The 15,132-nt window shown below is 35.7% G+C and overlaps 1 protein-coding gene across 1 annotated transcript in view; it reads right to left on the minus strand.

The window, feature by feature from the left end:
- The window catches only part of LOC131586058 (1-phosphatidylinositol 4,5-bisphosphate phosphodiesterase zeta-1-like), a 49,047-nt gene that overhangs the window by 20,656 nt on the left and 13,259 nt on the right, over positions 1–15,132 (minus strand). The window contains exons 5-9 of the mRNA XM_058852797.1: positions 14,172–14,316; positions 12,173–12,328; positions 4,738–4,965; positions 2,444–2,600; positions 399–515 (exon numbers count right to left, since the gene is read on the minus strand). Coding sequence (XP_058708780.1) covers positions 399–515; positions 2,444–2,600; positions 4,738–4,965; positions 12,173–12,328; positions 14,172–14,316 — 803 coding nt within the window. The remainder of the gene's footprint in view (positions 1–398; positions 516–2,443; positions 2,601–4,737; positions 4,966–12,172; positions 12,329–14,171; positions 14,317–15,132) is intronic.

A 15,132-nucleotide genomic window follows, 5' to 3' on the forward strand; every position in this document is an offset into this window, starting at 1 on the left:
TCTGCACCTAAGCAAGTCACAGAGTGCCACTGAAAACCCACAGACCCTTCAGAAGAAACTTGCATTGCTGAGTAATGGAAACTTAAAAATGCTGAGCTTGTTATTAGTGATTTTCTTAATATCCAATTCAAAGAGGTAGTTTAAAGAGATTAATAAAATAGAATAAATGGAATATCTGGGATAGGAAACAGCTATTTAACACAAAGTGATATTTACAATTACTAGTGAGAAAAAACTGGTGGAATATGTGGGTTGAAGGAAAATTTTATACAACAAAAATTAAAATAATGCCACTGGGGGAAAATACGTAACCTACATAACACCAAAATACTATAGGAAGCAAGAAACTCCTTTATCTGTAAAGCCTAGAATGCAATAGTTTCTGCAAGGATACATACCCATCTGACACCCTACATTCCAGAACTCCTGAGGATTATAATTTGACGAGCTCATTCTTGTTCCCTTGGGGTAAATTCTTGTAATAAATCTTGTAGTATGTGAAATAAACTCTTTAGCTGATAAACAGAAGGATAAAATCTTGGTAAGAAAATCTTTGTTATTAAAGAATCCTATTTGAACAAATAATAAAAATACAGTAATTTGATCCAGCAATTTTTTTACACAATATTATGCCAATTTATTCTATTTTAACATCATTTTATTTTGAAATATATTCATTTGTTCATTTAATAATTAATTTTTAAACCTTAATATTTTGTGTGTATTTGAATCTGACAGTATTCCTGTATAAAGAAATATATATTCCTTTGTAAGAAGTTCATTATCCAAAAACCATCCCTTCACTGAAATATTCTGTTTCTTCACCTTTTTGCAGGGTAAGCTTATGATTTCTACACTAAAGCCCACTGTATTCTCATGGGAAACGAGACACAGGAAACTGCACAAAAGTTTCCCCCTTCTATAATAGCTCAAAATGAAAAAAAAAAGGGGAAAAATTCATCTTTAGATGATCTTGGCTTGTTTGTTGTTTGGAGGTTTAAATAAAATGGCTAAATAATATTAGGACCAGGGAAGAGCACGTTTTCAAAAGCCACTGAAATTCTTGTTATATAAGCCTCAGAAGATAACTATCATGTACATTGTTTTTCCTTCTGCTGGCAGTGTTCCCTCCTTTCTCATATGTAAGCATTGACTGCAGGGATGTGGGAAACTTCAGATGACTTCTATCTGCACGATTCCTTTTTAGTGATTAAACAAAAATCTACATTTCCAGGGTCATCTCTCTGATCTCCATTTTCCTCTCACCTCATTTTTTGTTTGTTTAGCGGTTTTGTTTGGTAGAGTTTGGTTTGCTTTGTTGTTTGGGGGTGGTTTTATTGAGGGGGAGGAGAGGTTCTAGAGCTACTTTTCTATCTCCTAGAGTGCTGGAGGAACCAGAGAGAGGACTCAGTGGCTGGAAAATCCTACTTTGTGACACTGTTCAGCATCATTCACCTCGCCAGCTGTTGCCCTGAAAACTAAAACCTTCTGATAATGTTTTCATAGTTTTAGTTACTTTCCCATGGAAGTTCTATAAACAGAAGTTGTTTATCACATTCCTTCTAAGAAACATCTTTTGATGGACGTTTCACACGACCAGTGTGCTTGGGAAAGTGTAACTTAATTATCCAATCCCTGGTCATTGTTGAGAATCTATAAATACTGGAGTCAGAAAATAAAGTTCCTTCTTTCCTGTTCTACCACTGGAAAGTGTTCATGTGAATCATTTTGTGTCCTTTAGCAACAGCCAGCCACTGAATCACCTCCACAAAGTGAGTGGGCATGTGGCAGCCTTCATTGTCATTGTCACTGTCATGCTCGGTGATCTCTGCTTTTAACGCTCCCTCGGGGCTCTCTGCAGGCAGCTGGAGCTCAAACAGCAGAGGCTGCACCAAATGGAGCTGCTCCAGCCCAGAATGGTTTGGATAATTCAGTTTGGCTGGGATGGAAGGTCTGCTCCAGTGGAGCAAGCTGCCTGCTCTGGGGTTTATCCATCCCATTAATGAGGACTCTCTTATCTGCACTTGTCACCAAAGCCAGGCGACTGCCGAGCCAACTCCGCTCAGTTCTCAGCCCAGACATGGGGGTGGGGAGGGAGGTGGTGAAATTTATTCCACGCTTTTTCAAGTGCTGACTGCAATTCCTAAATTACTTGATGCAGAAAACAATGAATCGAAAGGCAGACGTACATTTTGTAGACTGTGTTAATATTTGTTCTTATAAAAATACACGGAATTAAAGCAAAGTTGAATTCCAGTTTTTCTCACAAAGCCAACAGAAATAAAAATATTATGCAAAGGACATATCTAAAACAGTGTTATACAAAGAACCAAATAAAATCAGACAGCAGGTGTTTCATGAAATTTTAACCCTTCAATGCCTAAGCAGTGAAGCAATCATAGCACCAATGTAACTTTTAACTGATTGACTCCAAAGAAATTACCTGAAGATCTTAAAAGTTTTTGTGCTGCACTCTCTTCAATTGAATTATTTTCATAACACTGCTGATGCTGCAGGGAATGCTCAAAGCTCACAAACTTCTGAGATTTGGTATAAACCACGAGGTCTGACAATGCAAGGGCAATCTTTCCCTTTCTCACCTAAACATCATCAGATGAATAATGGAATTTAAAAAGTCACAATGATGAGTATTTCATTATTATTAATATTAATAATTCAGAGAAACAATCATTTTGGATGCATAAAGCATGAAAAAACATGTCACAGTTAATGAATCTAATAAATATGACCTTTAATAGTGAGATCTGATCTACTGAGAGAAAACTGAGGTTATTGTGCCCACGTTTATCACAGTAATCATAGGGTGAGTGGAGAGATCCTTCCTAGCAGAATGTTCTCGATAGCTTTACAGTTTTCCTGCTCCTAAGAGTGGTTTGCAAATAACATTATTTTTCATGGCTTTTAACATTGTTCCTTAAAAATATATCTCCAACTTTCTATTCATAAATATATAAAGTACTAGAAAAGACCAACAGAATAAACTCATCTATAAAATGTAGAATAACAGGAAAATATTACATTGCGCCAAGAAAATTAATCAAAGGCCTATTCCTTTAAGCATTGCCCTGAAGTTAGGAAAACTCTTTTCTTCTTGATTAAGGTTGAAAGTTCTCTCACCAAAATCTTCATTTAGTCTTGCTCAATTACCAAAATAAGCCAAAGTGACTGAAATTTTACCAGGATCTTCTCTCTTACAGAGAAGCACTGTGTGACCACTTCATTTTCCTCAGCATAACTTCTGAGCTAATTGGGGGCAGTAGCCAGCAGAGAGCTGCTGATGCTAATCATGTTTACATTCCATTAAAGCTTTTGAAGGCAAATTCTCATCCCACAAAATAATAGAGATTGCCTGCTCATGGCTCTTAAACTATGCAACGTTCAAGTGCATTAATTATTCTGGGGCTATGTCCCATGAGGACACCAGGAGTCTACTGCCATGGAAATCCTGAAAAATACAACTCTGGAGGCAGGCAAAGCCAGCAGCATCACTGGGGTATCTTGGCTGTGGATTCAAATGCTCTCCCACCCTCCCATAAAGCAATACAGTGGGACATCAAGGCAAATATTCCAACAGAGTGGGACCCTGGAAACCACTTTCTCTTCTGCCTGGGAAACATGAGCAGATCCTTTTTGTTGCTGCTGTTTAAGAGTCTGTGGAATTCATTCTAGTCCGTTACATGGTCCTACAAATATTCTTGAAACCTATTGTCTAGAGAGCTGGTCCTTCCTGGTCAGAGTCCATCCTTCCTCAGAATTTTTCCTTACTATTTCTCCATGTCAGTTGGAATGAGAAAGAAGAAAAAAACTTTCAAATCATATAAAAAAAAAGAGACACTGCTTCTCAGCGAGAGTGCTGGGCTCTGAGGAGCACTGCTGGTTTAGCCACATTCAGGCAATCAGAGCATGATGTGCAAGAGTGACTGGGTACACCAGGTGCTGCCTGACATCCTAAAAAAGCTGAACAAGGCAGTTTCAACCTTGATGAAGCAACAGATTTTCCGTGGTAGAGAATTATAGTTGGTTAAAAAAACTAAGTTCAATTTGACTTTCAAACACCAAATTTTTACACTTTTTTCAGAAATAAAGTTAAGTCTCTGCATGATAAATCTAAAAACACCTCTTCAGCTCCAGGTGCTGAAAAATGTTCCAGCACAACCAGGAATGTGCACCTAATTTAATGCAAAAAAATCCAGAACAGAAGAAAATAGGAGACTTTATCTATCTTAAAAATAGACTGGAAGACCTGGGGAAGAAATGGTTAACTCTGCCTGTTGTCATCAGGTACTGCTGTAAGTGTTCTCTATACATAGTTCCAGGAGAGCCATGGCACCAACAAAACACATCTTAAATCTACTGTGGGACCGAGAGCCTGGGACAAGCACAAGTTTTGAGAGAGGAAAATGTTGAAGTTCAAGATGGGAGCACAGGAAGGGGTTGATTTTTAGTTGGGTACTAAAATGTGGTCCAGTCTGACTTTTCTTATAAGAGTAGGAAAACTCTGAAACCTCGAGCTAAAAAATGTAATTTCCAAATGCACTGATCTTAGTAATTTTAAAGTTTTCTCTTTAAATTTTAAATTAAATTTAAAATATAAATTATTTTAAAATAACTTATTTATAACAACTTTTCAGTTTAGTCTCTATTTTAAGATAATCGAGTTTCTTTAAAAAAAAAAAAATCTGTGTGTTCTCTATATTCAATTGCAGCAAAAGTTACCTTTGGTTTTTTTTGAGGTGGGGGTGAAAGTCTATGATCTCTTCTTCTTCTGGTGGGACTCCTTGATGGCTGAAGAGGTAACGTGTCATCTGCGTCATCATCCTCAGACTCAGATTCAGAGTCACTCAGTTCCTCTGTCTCACCACCATATTCAGCATCCATCCTGAGCAGACCTTCCTCAATTGTTCCAACTTTTTTATTTTTTATCAGAACTTTGAATTTTAATGCCTATAGAAAAGAGGTTGAACAATAGTAACTAGAATTACTTAGGTTTTCATCTCTTGGTGTTATTTAACCAATCTTCAAAGTTGTTTATTAAATATAATGATGTGAGGTTGCAAAATGAATTAAAATAGAGTGAGGCAGAAGCCAAAGCCAAAGAAACCAAACAGAATCTGGGGATCAATGTACACAACAGAATGAGCCTATCTAACACCATGACAGGAAAAAAGGCTCTCTTCCACAGGAACCCAGATGCTGAAACTATGAAAAGATAAAAGTAGAAAGCTAAGTAAGAGCCAAAAGTGATAGCCAGGCAAGACATAGAAGGTATATTTTTTTACTTATTTTTTTACTTCTATTTTAAGCCTAAATGTACTTCTATGTGTATATACACACTTAAAGATGTGTCTGCTATTCATTTGGAATGTTTTCATCTATCACTAAGCCTGCAGGAAATTTGTTATTTGATTAATGCCTTTGTGCATATCTCTCTGGTGTACCAAATGAAAACTTTTGTTTATAACTTGTGTTATTTTACAGTAGAACCTTATGCTGGTCTTACCTGGCCAGGGAAACAAAAGTTTGGTGATTTTGCCTAAGCAGTTTCTCTATTTTTAAATGGACGTGTATCAACCTCCATAATATGTAATGTAAAGGGAGAAAAACATCATTGAATTATATTGATTCTAACAGCATGGCTTTCATCTATGGAACAGAATCCTATGAGTATATATTTCACTTCAATTTACAAAACTATATTAATAGTAAAGCTTCTATTATGCAGCAGTACATCTGTACACAGGAGCTGTCAGGGAGTAACAGGACTTACTGTCACTCTTGAATAAAGTGATCCACAAAAATGTTCTTTGAATTTCCTATGCTCTAGTGGAAAGGAAGATTACACTACTGGGAGTGTGGCGGGAAGAGGGAACAAAAAAATTCACAATAAATGAAAGGTAACTGAAATGCTGTGTTTTAAGGTATCCACGAAGTAAATATGAAAGGTATGGATAACAGAAATATATAAAGCCAAAGTTTTTTAGTAGAAACCAGAGCCATAGGCAAGGATAGAGACATTCCATTTATTTCCATTGCAAGCTCCATTGCTCATAATCCCCCTATCGCTTCAGATCTCGTGTTGGTAGTTTGCCAGGGTGCCAGTGGAATGAGACATCCTATGCCCAATATCTATCAATGCCATGCTGCTGGAAGGTTTGATTAGTCTCTCTGCACTGGTGACTCAGGATAAGGATGCCCTTTAACATTGCCTTCATTTCTTATTAATGCACTCTTTTTTTTATTTTTCTCTGGTATTTTTAGAAGAGTTTTAATATGATTAATGCTACTCATGTTTTTTAAGAGTTCTGAATTTTGCTTTGCATGTTCACATTTCCCAGTATCTAAAAGCAATTCTATCCACTTTTGATCTTGTATTTTGTTATTCATGGGAAGACTTCATTCTACAAATAAAAAAAAATAAAATAAAATAAAAAAAGACCTGGTATACAAGGGAAGAAAAAACTATCTATGGTTACATTACTGCCTCCTATATGCAAACATAACTTTAAGTAAAAAAAGACAATAGTGTGTGTGTGTAATGATATAAAAATGGGTCATGGTGTCAATCAGTCTCTAAAATTCTGTTTGCGAGCTGTTAGCAAAAACATAAACATCCTGAGGTAGGAGAAGTTTTTTAAGGTTTGCTTTGTTTTCTACAAAGGCAACATTCTAAAATCATGGTTCTTTTCAGAAACAGTTACAAAAATACTCCAGAGAATTTGCTATTTTTTGGCCAGAAGCAAATGACAATAATAGTTACCCCCAATCACTGAAAGTGAAACACAGAGTGAAAAAATGGCATAGGCTTTTGTCTGAACTTCACACATCTTCAAAAAAACTTATAACAAATGTATGGTTACAAATTCAGTGACTGTGTGAAATCTGAGTTCTTTAATTGGTAATCAGCACTGCTAAATATGTGACACCTTTTCCTCTACATGTCCAGGTCTTCTAAGAGAGCTGAAAAGCCTTTTAATGAGCTGAAAGTCTGAGCATTCACTATAACTTCTCCTTTCTAGTTTTATTATGAAAGGCAAAATATGTTAAAAATACATTTGCTGTTTACTTCTATAAAAACTGCAAGCATACTAAAAAATTCAAATATGTAAAACATCATAGGACCTCCCTAGAGCATAGTGGGACTTCAAGACTGGCATAAGCAAAAACCTCGAAGTGCAATCAACTAGAACAAATATTTACATAATTAAATGAACAAAACCTTTTTCTTGTGCATTCTGGTTAATGGGATGTATAACACAAATCAGCTGAAGTAATGCCAAGTTTCCAAGATAAAAATCACAAGCACTTTGGATCGGGCAAACCCACCTATTGATGACTACAATTAATGTGAAAATTCAGTGCCCAGAAATGTAAGGAACAAACCCTGGATTTGAGACAGAAGTATTAAAGACAGAATAGCTTCTCCTGTTTAAATTGAGCTTGTTGTTCTCCCTTCTTCTCTCCTGACCAGCTGTAGGTGCTCAGTTAGAGGAATATCAAGCCTTGAAAATCTTGCTAAGTAACAAAGTTAAAATCTCTTCTGAGTTTTACATAATATTCTATTTCAAGAATGATACTGCTGCCTTAAATACTGATATAGGGTTAAGATACAACACCTCCTGTGAAGTCTGACACAGGGAAAGGTTTTGAGACAATGACAAGATTTGTTAAGTACAACTGTTAAAAAAACCCAACACCAGCTATCTTTAACGAATCACACTTAGTGAAGTGTGAATGGATGTCTTTGTGGCAGCCTTATAAATCACAGTTATCATCTACAGATACTTTATATCAATACTGTATACTTATTATACAGATATTTTTAATCAATACCACCAGCAAGGTCTGAGCTCTAGGCAAACAAATATTAATTATATCAGGAGCAGCATTTTAGCTACCTCATAGCAAGTTTTCCTACAACACATTTACCCAGTGAGAAGCACCCTACCCTGAAAATTCCATTTCTGTGTTGCGCTCTGTAGTAGACTTCAGGTAAGTCTACTTACCTTAAGTCTACTTAAGGATAAATAGCTGTGCTATAGCTGAAACTATATTCTACATGGGCAACTAAATCTCTGGATGCATTGGAAATAAGTCCAGATGATTGCAGAGAAAGATGGTTACAGGTTGGCTCAGAGTCTTCATTGCACAGATTCCTTACCAAAGTTCAATGGTCCAAGAAGATGCCTTACCAAACAAACCACATGATTTTTATACACCAAATAAGCCATTGACCCAAGACCTACCTGGGTAATGATATAAAATATGGCAATGTCTTGTTTTTAGTTATCTCCTGAAGTTGCTTTACAATGCAAAGAAGCTATTAACAGATAATGACTGTCACATGTTTACCACATTTCTGGGAAAATCATGTTCCCTCAAGAGTGCAATGCCTAAAAATAGTGAAGGAATTAGATGAGTCTTCTGTATGTACTCACTACAGCCTAGAGATTCCTGAAATTTTATGAGAAACAGTATGGATTTTTTTATTATTATTTTTGAGGTCATCACCAAGACATACCACATTCTCTTCTTTTTTTTTTCATATTTTTTGTAAAGAATAGATGCCATAGACTGATCAAAAGGCATAAGAGTGACTAGAAACATTTTGACTTGCTAAGAAACAAAAGTATTTCTGATGCAAAGACTTGGTCAAGACATTTGCATATGTGAATGTGTTGGTCAAAATAAATAGGAATTAATCTCATAAATGAAGCAACAGAATTAGATGTGCTTAATCTTGAATTTCTCACTGAAAACACTCACTGTGTAGAGAAAGCTCTCCTTTTTATACTGAGTAGATAAAGGTGAAGAAAAGTGTGAAGGATGAGTCCTGGCTTATGGAGTTAGCTGGTTTTCCCCATAATAGCAGAATTTAAAATATCCATAGCCCATGAAGTTGTACTGGGGGCCTTCTATTGATCTTTCTCAAGGATCTCATTAAACAGATCCTTTTATTTGGACACCACAGGTTTAACAACCATAGGGAAGCCTTGGCAATCCTGGCCAGAAATGCTTCTGAGACATCACAATGCAGTAATTGATCTTGCAGCTGTGTGGTAAACATTAAAGAGAACTTGTAAAATCACAGTAGTTGCCACTTCACTTTCAGTTAATCACACATCAATATCTCATTCCAACTTTGTGACAGGAAACCTGCAAATAATAAAAGATTCCTAACTATCTGATATATCTATCCTGTCAGCAGTGTAAGGCAGTTCAATGCTCTACAATGCAAAATAATTGAGGAACAAACTTTCATCAAAGCATCAATGTGCTTACATTCTTTTCTGTGTTATATTGGATGCCCACATGCTCCTTTCAATTGCTGTCAGATCTCTTGAGAGGAGGAACACAGCAGGGTAAGTAAAACCTTATCTCTTCTAGCATCCTGATATTTTCTAAGTTCATCTACAAATTGCTGCATAAGGCACTTCATTCCTTCACTTTCTATCAGCACATCACCAGGAGTGCTGGTACAACCAGCAGAGATGTCTGGCGCCCGTCACTGATGTCAAATCTAATTTAATGCAGGACCTGACTCAAAGGACCTGTTATTCCAGTGAAGATTAGAGGGAGTTCATGAAGTCTCTTTAGAAGCACCATGATGGCCAAGACTGGGAGCAGAGAATTGTATCAGGTCTGTCGCTTTGGGTGGCAAAACATCTTCTTGGGAAAGAGATGGGACAGGTGAAGCTTAAAAGCAGCCTCAGTTTCTCATGGGATAAAGTTTGTGGGAAAGAAAGAAGTAGTGCAAAAGTCTTCTCCTTCCTCCATATGTAGAGGAGGAATTGTGTGCTGAGATGCCACAGAATACAGGAATTGCAGGGAATTAATAATATCAATATAGTCAGATGGAAGTGTGAATATATGACTGAAGGCAAAGAATTAAAAAACCTTTAGTCCTGAAATTTTCTGGGGTTTGTTTTTCAGATGAAGCAAGTGTTGGGAAAAGCAGAGAGAGGAAGTGTTCAGTGATCCTCCACTTTTATTTCCTGCGCCTCCATGTGATTTTCACTTAGAATTACAATGGTAGGAGACATCATTGCAAGGTGGTCCAAGGAACCACCTAAGAGTGGGCGTGTTCCTCATTTTAACCTCCTTCCACACACACACAATCATCTCAGTTGACAAAGGTATAGTTCAAGACCTACTTAAAGAAAGAAGTAGAAGATTGACCATATAAAAGAAAATTATTTCGATGGAAGCCTCCAAAACTCCAAAACCTAAAAGGAACCTGTAATTGTCTAATGTTTCTTTGAAGTGTTTGGAGAAACTATGTGATTTCCCACTTCATGTACCCACAAAATAACCATTCAATTCTGATCTTGAAGAACACTGAGGTGGCTTTTTCCCTTTTCTTGCTAATGCTCCATCTTGAAAAAAGTGGACCAACAACTTAGATAGGTGACAGCTTTTTTCTTTTTCACACTAACTGAGGATCCTTCCAACAAAGAGCATTTCAAATTCATCATTTGTGGTTCTGTAACATCTCTTTTGCACAGCTTGAGTAAAGCAGTCTGAAGACTAAATTCAGAATTTGGTTTTCTCAAATGACAATGAATTTACCCAGGCCTTGAAAATGCACAAGGTCCCAAGCTTTAAAGATGTGATGTCACTAAACTCCTTTTTTGGCTCTTCAAAAAGATGCCAGCCAAAGTCAAGCTTATAACTGAATTTACAAATTCAGTCATAGCTACATATTTCCATTGCTAAGTAAAGTCCTACTGACTTTTCTTACATGCATGATCAGAAAACCTAGGAGAAACAGAGAAGATCCTCATTTGTGTTCATTCTCAAGATAATAATTTTCTGAATTAAAACTTTTGTAATCAGGTGACGACAGTGGCGTTATTTAGGTAATCCTTACACCTTGCACAGATGGGAAATATGTCTCACAATACTTTAATATGTTAAAAGCTCAGGAGAATTAATCTCAGCTGACAGCATTTCCATACACAGACCCAGCAATCCATTTTCAGGCAAAACTCTACAGAGCTGACTCATGAAAACTCTAAGCTGTGGAAATATGAAGTATGAACTCCCTGTATCACAGTAACCATATGGTAAGGGACATATATCATAGAAATTAATATTTTTAAGTGTGTGATTCAGTGATTCCATTTCACTGATTTTGTGCTTGCTTCAGAGGACATATGATCCTTGCACATCTCCTACACTGAATCCAGCCGTGATTTGAGAAGCTTTACAACAAGCCCTCCTGTTTGATAGAGTTTAGATTTTTTCCTAATTGAAAAAACAGTTTTCAAGGCTTCAAAATTATGTTGGAAACCATGATGCAAAAAAATATATTGCTACAATAAAAAAAAAAAAGGGTGGAGAAACATGAACATTAAATATTACAACATTGTTATGGAAATATAAGAGTACGGTAATACTTCAGCACATCTTCTTGCACAGATCACTTCAAAAATATTTTTCCTTGACAAATCCTTAAAAAATTATTTTAAACACCTTTTGTGTGTTGTTTTTCCTTATGACAGTGCTTCCTTCCCACATTTTCATTTGCCTTTTTTTAGCTACTGTAAAAACACAAGGAATAAAATATGGCTATACTGGCAACAGCGAGAAGCTGAAATAAGTATTTTGTATGTGTGCACGTATTTGTGCTACAAAAGACTTGAAAAAAGTTTTTGTCCTTGAAAGAAAATTATGTGCAAAGACTGGAACAAAGGAAATGTATTTGTTTTAGTTTGCAATAAAATTTTCAACACCCATCTAATTGCCTTTTCTGACTTCATGTCCCAGGGGTCTCGGGCCATCCGCTGAGAAACGCTGTCTGAGGGAGAAACACACTGAGAAAGAGAATGGCTTTGCAGTAGCAGAGGACCAAAAAAAACCTCCATCATCACTGTTATTGGCAAAAAATGTAGGCTCAGGTTTCCATTTCAATAACATGTTTAAATTTCAGGAATTTCCTTCAATTTAAGCAACAAAAAAATAAATCAGCAAATAACAGATGTATTTCCATGTGTTTTTTTGGTGCAGTTTAAATATTTTTATTACTACCTGAAGTCTATTTCTGACACAGATGTGATCCATAAATTCAGTCCCAGAGGACTGAAAAAAAAAATAATGAAGAACCCCACCATCATTTCCATTTCTTTCACAGAGAAAAATGAAAACTTATTACCTCAGGAGAAGGCAGTTCAGTCATATCTACTGCACCACCAATTGGTGTAGTGAGAAGTTTGTCACCTAGAATACTTTTCAAGCAGTCTGCCATTACTTCCTGCTGTTTAGGGCTGCAGTGGTTCTCCAGAGACAGTATAACTGGATAGGCAGATGACTGGAAATATAATTTTAGGATTTTATTATTAATAAATAAAAATATGAATAATTGCTTTTCCAAAATATCTTACAAAAGTCCCCTTGGCCATCTGTATTTACATTCATTTTCAAAAACTTCAGAATATAGATCACTTGTTCCAGGTTAGTAACACAATAAAACAGGTAACATTTGTGGAAAAAAGAAAGCACAATTGAAGAAGAAAAAAGAAATGCACCTTCAGAAAGTTAAAACAGAGCTAGACATATATGAAAAAAGGACTGCATTGTTTTGGTTTTAAAAGCTAAAATCAGATTCTAAAATTAAAATTGAAAGCATAAATCAGAATTAAATGTCTTTTGCTTTAGTTTATGACAGATTTTTTGACTACTTTTCAAATTGTCTATCAAGGCTTTGATAGTCTCCCCAAAGCTTGTTCAGAAATTATTTCCTTTACATGAACAAGCTATGGATATTTTTTATTTTTGATAATACCACAAACTTTTCTAGGGACAGTATACACTTTTCTCATCACACTACTCAAGCAAGGGTAATTGAGTAAAAATTAAAGCTAAAAGGTGAAAAAGAGAAAATTAGTAAAAATTAGAGAAGAACTCAAAAGAAATGCATCCATCTAGACTTATAAGTAAATCTCATAAGTTGCCAATAATACTGGTGGATACCAAAAATATAGTCTGAATGAAATCTTTGCTCAGGCAGAGCCTAAATTGTCAATAAGGAAAACACCATTTTATGTTTTTCCTGTCTTTACATTTGTCTCCTGAGCACTTGCTATTGACTTTTAAGAGAAGAAAAGCTCAGCCTGCATGGACAGCTGGTACCAACCATGACCTGTTGTGATTTTATCATCTCATTGGCACTTGGGCTTGAGAACTGAAGTTTGAATTAGAGTTAAGCACAATATGCTGTGTGTTAGCAAGAAGAGGCAAGTTTTATCCAGTGGGTTTTGAAAAACAGTGGAATAAAATCATGTTTTTAATTTCACTTTTAAAATCAGAGATTAATTAAGTTTTATATAGAAAACAGAAAAAAAACACAGCTTTGATTAACACTGAGAAGGCTATAAATACATATGCATGAAAATCCACATAAATTTATGATTGTGGATGTATATATTCATACACATAATGCTGGCCTGATTCTGAGATTTATCTTAATAGTCATTCAGCACTTCCTTTGAGCAGGAGTTTCACCAGAAGCTTATACAAAAGCCTCAGACATTGCAAAACCTCTCCAGATTTCAGTGTTTTTCCAGAGATAGGTAAAAGGAACTTTGCTCTGATGGGTCACCTGACCAAAAAACATCAGTAGCTGCTAACATTTATCAGTGTCAACATTCAAAATCAAAAGAGAGGAAATGGAAAACAAAGTCTCAAACTCATCTATTATCTAATATTTTTGTCTATTTTATAAATTCACACAGAGGATACAAGACAGACTCATAGCAGCAGAAGAGTAAGTGACAAAAAAACCTTTAAGGGATATAAAGAAGGAGGAAAACATCAGAAAAAATCTGAACTAGGTCTTCAATATAGATTCAGTCCTTGTTTAAATTATGTCAGGTGAGAATTCCACCTAACAAGCTGAGTGAGATCACCTGAATCCTTTGCACTAAGTTTGGTTTATATTCATTATCAGGAAAAATGATTATGATTCCTTTAACTAGATTTTAAACTACATTAAGAACAAATAGCACAATTGCTCTGCAATTAATTTTTAAAATACCCATTGCTCAGTTGCATTTTTTTACCCTGGAGAATTTACAAGAGCCATGTCCCCACTTAGTTAAAGCCACCATCCCATTCTAACCAACTCATGTATACACACACAGATCTGTACGTACCATAAATGCATACTTGTCAATCACATGAATTACGGAGCGAAATGGAATTTTGCTTGTTAAAGTGTGACCATGATACACAATAGGTTCATTGTTGGTGCCATCCCAGCAGTCAATCTCCAGGCAACGGCATCCTTTTAACAGAGCACTTCAGAAGAACAAGAGAAACAATTTTGCAGCCAAAAGAAAGATAGCAAACTTTTTTATACAAGTTGCTGTGTTTCTAATTACAAGCACAGGGATTAATTACAGAAAAAACACCTCATTTTCACCATAAATAGAAATCCTACAGAATTATATGAGACAGACATACTTTCTGTTTCTGCCTATTTTAGGTGTGTGTTATTTAATAAACTTTATTAGACCTTTAAAGAATATGGGATTACCTGCATTATCTTCCTTAAAAGGCTAAAAATCAAAGATTTCAATAAAGGAATTTTAGAACAAAGGCAAATTGCCACTTAAAATAAAAGAATAAATATTTTCAATGCTATTTTGTGCTACTATTCCAAACTTGCTTAGAATTTTGAGAATCACTATATTTAAAAATCTATAGTACTTGGAGAATCAGGTTGCACTTGGTCTTTACATAAAACAGTTCCTCTCCCCAGACCACATTTCTAAGAGTGCTAAAGTTTCTGAGACACCCTGACTTTACTGCTTTAATCTGAATATGTTAGTGTCATCCCTTAAATTCTTAGGTTTCCAATATTTGACTTGCAACTAACTGAAACATTTCTTATAAACTGTTTTACTTAATTACCAAGCTGTCTTTTACATCCTGCTTTTCACACATTAACAATATGTCAAATATGCCTTTAGCTGATTTTAGCATTTTCCTCACACATACAGGAGATAAAGAGAGAGGGGGTTATACCTTCTTTGCAATTACTTTCAGCAAGGCAGCATTAACATAATGGAATTTTAAATACTGTTAGAAATTCAGTACTGTTTCTGATGGTTG

This window comes from Poecile atricapillus, chromosome 18 (genome assembly GCF_030490865.1).
Source record: "Poecile atricapillus isolate bPoeAtr1 chromosome 18, bPoeAtr1.hap1, whole genome shotgun sequence".
Classification (NCBI taxonomy): Eukaryota; Metazoa; Chordata; class Aves; order Passeriformes; family Paridae; genus Poecile; species Poecile atricapillus.